Below are 7,873 nucleotides of genomic sequence, written 5' to 3'. Positions count from 1 at the left end.
CCTCTCGACCACCCAGGCGCTGGCCGAGCCTTCGTCCTCGCTCGCCTTTCATCCCCCCTGAGCTCCTCTTACGCTCTCGTGACGTTCACCTGATGAGCTCCGCTGTCAGCATCGCTCATGCTCAACACAGCTGAATGAAGGTCCGCGGGGGGAGTGCGTAAAAAGTTATTGGGTAGATAAGCACGCCGCAGGTGCCTCTCTATAGGTCCGCTCTCATCGAGCCTCGTCCTTTTCCCGTGCTGCTTTTCAACGAGGCGTGTTTTGTTGTCGAATGCAATGGTGGAAGTTTGTTTTTTTTTGCGTTTTTTTTTATGGAGCTGGCAGGAAGCTGTTACAGATATTTGTAATGAGCTCTCGTTCTGTGGTCCGCGAGCATGTGTGTTATGAATTACGGAGGCCTGTAATGAGTGCAGAGCGTCTCCTCGGCGAGGAGGAGGCTCTCCAAGTGGCCCGTGGGAGCAGCGGTTTGTGGTGTCTGGCCTCGCGTGCTGGAGAAATGTGCTCCGCATGGCTTGTACTGATTGAATGCACATAATGTGAGCGGGTATAGTGAGTGTTCAGTCGGAGTCCCGGAGGCCGCAGGTCAATTTCTGTGTGAGGGTGGTACGATCGCTCCAAACTATCGCTCCCAAGATGAGAACGAGCGTCTGGAAGCCGCTGTCCTCCGGGTGTTGGAGGTGGGGTGGTGGGGTTGGGGGCGGTGGGGGCGATTCTCCGATCCAATAATCAACCAAAATTCTCCGGACAGCTTTAGAGTCAGGCCCGAGGCCAAAGAGGGACCTTGATGAGTTCTTGAGGGTGTGGGAGGACGGCGCTCCACCGCTCAGCTGCACTCCTCGCAGTTGCAGGCGAGGATGTATCTGTAAGTGGCCGTGATGCGGGTCCCGCCGGCGCAGCGCAGCCTCAGCGCCTTCAGCTTGGAGGTGTGCGGCCGGCAGCAGGAGCAGGTGCTCTTGAAGGGCTGCTTGAGCACCGAGCTGAAGGAGATGAGCGGGTCGGAGCGGGTCGTGTGGCTGCAGTGGCCCTCGCAGCGCGCCAGCAGCACCATCTGGAACACAGAAGAAGAAGAAATGATTCATTAAGAAAGCACAAGACAGATTCGTGACGTCCGGGCCACCGGGTGTTCGAGTCTCGTCTAGGAGTGAGCGGTCTGTTTGCCTTCCTCCCAGCCTCGGCCTTGCACCTGCGAACTGGGAGATAGCGAAGAGACCAGTCGCTCACTCCCAACACCTGCCGGCGCTCGGAGCTCAGGGTCAAAAACCACTGTTTCAAGCTTTTCCCAAGTCAGATCACACACACACACATGCACATGCACACGCACACAGCACTGGCCTGATTAGTGTTGTGACCGCCCGACTGGCGTTCCTCTGTGGGTCACCACATTCCTGTCGCCTCCCTAAACAGACTCCTGTGTCATGTCCTTCTGTCAGCTGCTGTGTGTCGCCACCCGTGTACCCACTTTGACAAAAGCCTGTCTGGGGCCATGGCAGGGTGACACACACACACACACACTAACACACACACACACTAACACACACATCAGGAGCGTTGTCGCCACTTTAAGACCACTTGTCTTTGTACTAGCTGAGGATCAGGCGTCAAATGGCGACAGTTCCTCCCCCGTGACGCCTCTCTGCTCCTCCTTTCATTCATGACCAGCTGGATGAAAACAATAAAATAATAAAGCTGATAGAGTGCTTATCTAATCACTGCACATAAGGCTGCTTCCCCTACAACTATGTCAGGTGGAGGCGAAAGATTCTGCTTTGTAGAAACTTGTTAATACAATAATCAGATTATGGGTCAGTTTTAGATTGAGAGTTGAACTGCACTTTGTTATTTTGGGGATAGAGTTGTATTTTAATGTTACTTAAAATATACATATTTAGCTGAAACGATCAGAGTAATTATACTACTTTCTACTTCTACTCCACTATAATTAAGAAGCAAATATTGTCCTTTTTATGCCACTGCATTTATTTGATGGTATGAGCCACATATTTATATTATTAATACAACATATAAATCTACTCATAATAATTATTATACTGTTGCAACAGTATGATAACATGACTGTAACACATTAATACATCAATAATTGTAATCCAATTGTATTATATAACATTCCTTATTCTTAAATTATGCACAATGAGTACTTCTACTTTTGGTATTTAAAGTTTATTTTGATGTACTTTTACTTACGTAGGATATTGAATGCAGCACTTATTGTCTGAGTTGAGATGATTTGTGTCACTTTAAATCACTTATTCTCTTGAACAAAGTAGAACAATATTCATAACCGTTGGCCATTTAAACCTATAGAAACCTACTCTATGCCTGGGCAGTACACACACACCACACACACACACACGGAGCCGTCCATGTGCAGGTGGATTCTGTGTGAGCTGGACACTCTGAGGTGTAAAAGGAGCGTCTCCGTGTACTGTAATAGAAAGCCTCGCTCACGCTGTGAGTGAGTTCAGGCCTGACTTCCCCGAGCGGAGCTGTGGTTTGGCCACCTGCTCGGCGCACTCACAGTCAGAATATTAAAAAAAGACCAAAGAACTCGCTGGACAACTGCAGGACCAAAGCGCAGTGGAAATGTGACAGCCACGTGAGTCAGCGGGGTCATCGCCGTAGAGAGTGGATGCGTCAGAGTCGTCCGGCAAATGAAGGAGAAAGGAAAAGAAAAGGCAACGACCTCGCCGACGGGCCATTGGGTCGCTTCTCTTCTTCCTTTCCTTCGCTCTCCCTTCAGCGCCTGGCAGAGGCAGGACAGAGCCGGCGGACGGGGAGACGTCCCGGCTGAGGTGCAAGAATATGTCTGCAGCGTGGCCCGTGTCCAGCAACACACACAAACACACACACACACACGCACTGAGAAACGTCTAAATGAAGGAGGACGAAATGGTGGAGGCTTTTGAGGGGCAACAAGAGTAATGCTCGTAGAGAGAGAAATGTGTGTCAAATTAAGTTTTGCGTTGGGGGAGATTTATTTTTTGGCCGCTGCTCTGTGGGTTTTCTTTGCGTCTCCGAGGCACCGCTTTCCGAAACAAATTGTTTCGTAACAAATGAGTTCATTTGTCAGGCGACGACAGGCCCCGGTTACCTTAAACTACTTGCTACCAAAGAAAGTGAGCGGCTGTCGACAGCGCCCCCGGGGGGCTGGGGGGTTGGGGGGTTGGGGGGTTGGCGTCTCACCTTGGAGTTGCACTTGTAAATGGGGTGCGTGATGGTCTCCACGAAGTGGTGCCTCATGCAGCGCTCTGGGTCGGCGTCCCCCAGGTGCGGGTGTCCGTTATCGCCGGCCTTGTTGCTGCTGGCGGACTGGACCACCACGCCCAGCAGCGGGCAGCACATCAGGACCAGCAGCAGGCCGGAGGGGGGGCCCGCAGAGATGAGAGGTTTCATGATGGGACCGCCCCGAGGCTGTCGATCCTCAAGAGGACGTCCGACGCCGCCAAGCGCCGTCTCCGTCTCCCTTCCCCCCCCCCCTCTCTCTCTTACTGTGTTTCTTGACAGTTCTTTCCGCCTCGCATCCAAGTTGTTTTTAGGGGTCTCTCTCTCTCTCTCTCTCTCTCTCTCTCTCTCTCGGTCCTGCTAGTGCAGCGGAGGCTCGAGGTCAGCGAGTTGGAGGGAGAAAGGTGGGAGGAGGGTCGCTCCGTCGGGCCGCTCCATCACCCACAGTCTGGATCCACCGCAGTCTGGGAGAGGGAGACAAACAGGAAGGCATGCACTGATAAAGAAACTATATTGTGTGTGTGTGTGTGTGTGTGTGTGTGGGCAGTATGTTTTGTCTATGTGTACATCCAAGGGAGTTACTTTAAGCGCTGTAGAAAAGATCACACGGCTCCCTGTAGTGGATGGAGCTGCCTCCGGACTCATTCTCATCCATATTTTTGCCAGTTTTTGGGTGATTGACTGTTTGATGAGTGTGTGTGTGTGTGTGTGTGTGTGTGCGTGTGTGTGTGTAAGAGTCTTCGAACCTGGCTGCCTACTTTGTCTCCTTTATTCCATGGTCTCCCCTGCACACACACACCCACACACAAACGCACACACACACACACGTGTAGAACATAAGTCTCGGTGCTTTTATTACGCAGGAGAAACTTAAGCCGTGCACAAACAGCCTGCAGCCCGGCCCTTTCCTCTCCCCAGGAATGACTTTTTCATTAAAACAAATCGCTCTCCCAACAAGCCCTCTCATGACTGCAGGACCCTCTGCCAGTCCCGCAGCATATTTTCACATGTATTTGTGTCGTTTTCCTTTTTTTTTCTTCTTCTTCTTCTTCCTTTTTCCAAACTTCATAGTTTTATTGTGCTCCTGACAATAGGGTTCGTGTTAAGAGGGAGCTCGGTGTGCTAACAGGCAATGTGCTGGGAATTAATGAGAGGTGTGTGTGTGTATGTGTGTGTGTGGGGTTCAAGATTTATGTTTTACTGTTCACCCGATATTCATATAAATATACGATAAAGGCTTTTTATGTTGAGTGATCTGTAAATGCACATTCAGGAGTTTGTCGTTGGAAACTTGACCGTTCAATTTGTGACTCGTAATTTGTAAATGAATAAATTACTCAAAGTTCTTCCCACGTTCTTATTAAAATTGATTACCACTTGGCCGTTAAGTAGCCACAAGGAAACTATGCAGTTTACACTCCTAAAACTATTTTGCGCCAATAAAACTGAAGGATTGTGTTTCAGTTATGTGTAAACATCTGCAGCGATGTCCAATGAAAAGAAACGTCACTCCAAATATTACAATTTGAAGGTGGAAAGCTGCTATAATTTATCGGCCGACACTTCGTCAACGTGGGTATTATTTTGTTTTCTTAAGAAGCGCATCCAAGGAGAAATGTGTTTTTCAGAGTAAGTGTTCACGCAGCAGGAAATATCACATTGTGCTCAAAACATCTGACCTTTTTTGGTCATTCTGTTGGAAGTTATAGACGTGCAGTTTTTGTAATTTGAGATATTTGTGTTATTTCTCTTGCCTGAGGTCCAGACCCTCTGCAGTCCAGTTGACTGAAGATGGAAACGGCCTGTAACCAGTTGACTTTTCATACATCCGAAATGCCTTTTCAAATCGTTCCTTTACGACTTTAAATTATAACAAAATGATTTGTTTCTATAGACCTTTAGAGACACAACAACCGATTCTACATTATTAACAGCGTTAAATAACATTTTGGGTCAGACGTGTCGACCACATGAAGAATAACCCTCGTGCATGTGAACGTGCACGTGTACATGGCAGTCACTACACTCTGGACTGTTTGGCTCAGTGAGAGCAGAGGAAATGAGCAAAATACTGCATTCTATCAAAGCTCCCTTTTTAAACTAAACCCCCACCTCCCTCAACCTCCGCCCACAATTCCAGCCCCAATGTTTTTCTTTCTAAGGGGAATCATTTAACCTTAACAGTCCTCCTGAGAGAAGGTATCATTTGGCCTGTTAAAATAAATACTCCCCGAGATGTTTTGTTGGCCCGTTGAACATGTGCTGCGGGCGGCCCGGCCTTCCTCCCACAGCCAGCACCCATCAGCACGGAGCCGGCCCAGCGACTGGTATCCCCATCATCCCTGCTGCTGCTGCTGTTATCAGTATCTGCATCTCCTCTGCTGCTGTTATCGGTATCTGCAAGGTATTTACATGTGAAGCTCCATGTGAAGCTGCTTGAGGACATGGAGGCACGGCAGGAGGAGCTCATTAGGTACAAGCTATTAAAGCTTGTCGAGCTGTGTTGAATTATAATTGGTTTTAACTCTAAAAAGACCAACTGAAGGACTTTAATGCTTTCCGTTCATCACCCACCGAGCGGTCTCAACACGAAGGCACTCGTCTAGAGAGAGTTACCTCTCACACAAACCTTAAGCATCTGGTTTTTTCTTTTACTGCTAGAAAAAGATGATTCCAAAGTAGCGTTTTGTCCGTATTAGACGATGGTGATTGTATTTTATATACATGCATCTGGTAGTCGATCATGCTGCCTTTGAGGTTTGTAACTGGTGCAAGCTTCTGTACGCATCAGTGAAAGTGATATGCAATGATGCAATGGACTTCATTGTGTTTCAGGAGAAATAAAAACGATGTAATGTTTCGATAGAAAAGATTTACTGGGTAAATCAACGCAGTTCATATCCAGTTTAGTCCGGAATGTCACACTAACATGCTATTTACTAGATGATAGTGGTCCGAAAACAGTACTATACAAATAGTGAAATATCACATTATGCAAACACTGAATGCTCTGCAGCAACATCCCACAATGCATTGCGGTAGTGATGACAATGCACAGATCTGTATCGTCAACATGGTCAATGTAGGTTTAAGTATACGGTTCTACTTTGCTTGTTGAAATATATTTTTTTTAAATCTAGTTTAGGCTTTATGATTCTCACAAAATCCTGGTTTGGTCACAAACTGTGTGTCGTACTGATGGCAATACTTTTGTTCCTCTCTTGACATATTTATAAATACTTTAAATACTAAACTAGAGATGCTATAAATACTACTTTAAAATGTGTTGTTACAGAACAATGTCGGCACTTTGCTTTGATTCTTTTAGATTCCTGTATGTTGGTCAGACGTTGTGTGTTGGTATCCTTTTCATTGTGATCCGTTTGTACCTGTGATGCTATCTGTCCCCATGTGTACCTGTACATGGATTTTTTTTTTTACTTTACTGCCCATCTAAATCAAGATTGGACCAAAATAGATATCATATCTCAATGGTCATCGTTCTGCTTCAATAAAGAACAACTAAAATATATATTTCTTCACAACTATCAAGGAAGCACGAGGTAAAAATCTGCGGTTGGGCCCTTACGGCCCCCCTGGAGCCCCGCCTACCACCTAGCACCTCTGTGCATTGCGTATGTGGTCTCAACGTTCCCCTTAAGTGCTGTTCATTCAGCAAACAACACACGGCAGCTTCATGATATGCCAAGAGACCCAGTGCTCCTTCTTCTGATGGAATAATACCAACTTGCCCCCGGTCAGTTTAATCTGGTACACAATGTGAATATGCGCTATGAGCATATGATGAGCCAAAGTCATTAAAACAAGATTACTGCAGTGTTTTTATAATCAAATGAGGAAAAGCTCTAGAAATCCACTGTCCACTACCTGCTCAGCACCAAACAGGCAGTAGACGCAGTTAGCAGCTAAAGACACAAATATCTTTCCTTAAGGAGTTGGTGGTGACCAAAACAGAGTGAATATTGGACTTACACACCCAGGTGCTCAGAGACCAGACCACAAACAAATGCAGACGTCGCTGCATGTCGGGTGTTGGCTGCGTAAACACACTGGAATTTCACTTTCGGGGCGCAAATTGTCTCTCAACTCTTGCACACGCAGTGCATCTAGGAATCCTGGCCCAGATGTTAATCCAGCTCTGCCGGGAGGTTCAGACGAAACGTGTGATCGTAGTATCCTCTAAACTCTAAAAGCCTACGAGGGTTTCGTAAAGTGAAAACATGTTAAATCAATTCAGATCAAACGCGAGAATGAAACACGGGCGCACGGGAAAAGCATCCTCAGCATTTCCTCGTAAATCACGAGTCGCCCACTAGAACATGTGTTTTTGTTAAGCGGACAACAGGTCCTGACCCCGACTGTGAAGCAAAGCAAACAAAGATGGTGACAGGAGTGATCCCCCGAGTAAACGCTACTTTACCGTAAATATTGTAATGTTGGTCCACGGCCAGCTCTGTCCTATCTGATTAACAATTAGCGGAGCGAGCCAAACATTACTTTGTATGCACGGCAAAGTGATTATTTTCTATTGATTGCCATCAGCCAGCTGCAGCAGCTCCGACTCTCACTGCACCGCAACGCAAACAGGGGACATCCCCCGCTACAAGGTGAC

The 7,873-nt window shown here is 47.2% G+C and overlaps 1 protein-coding gene across 1 annotated transcript; it reads right to left on the bottom strand.

Annotated features, from left to right (window-relative positions):
• Positions 1-823: 823 nt before the first annotated feature.
• ndp (norrin cystine knot growth factor NDP) lies at positions 824-3,411 on the bottom strand (the record flags this gene model as incomplete). Its single annotated transcript, XM_079230728.1, has 2 exons — positions 824-1,048; positions 3,202-3,411. 2 exons carry the CDS (start codon positions 3,409-3,411, stop codon positions 824-826), a joined length of 435 nt encoding a protein of 144 aa, XP_079086854.1.
• Positions 3,412-7,873: the final 4,462 nt, after the last annotated feature.

Source organism: Taurulus bubalis, assembly GCF_910589615.1.
Source record: "Taurulus bubalis genome assembly, chromosome: 15".
NCBI lineage: Eukaryota > Metazoa > Chordata > Actinopteri > Perciformes > Cottidae > Taurulus > Taurulus bubalis.
The sequence above is the reverse complement of the archived record's forward strand: the minus strand, read 5'-3'. Positions and strand labels throughout refer to the sequence as shown.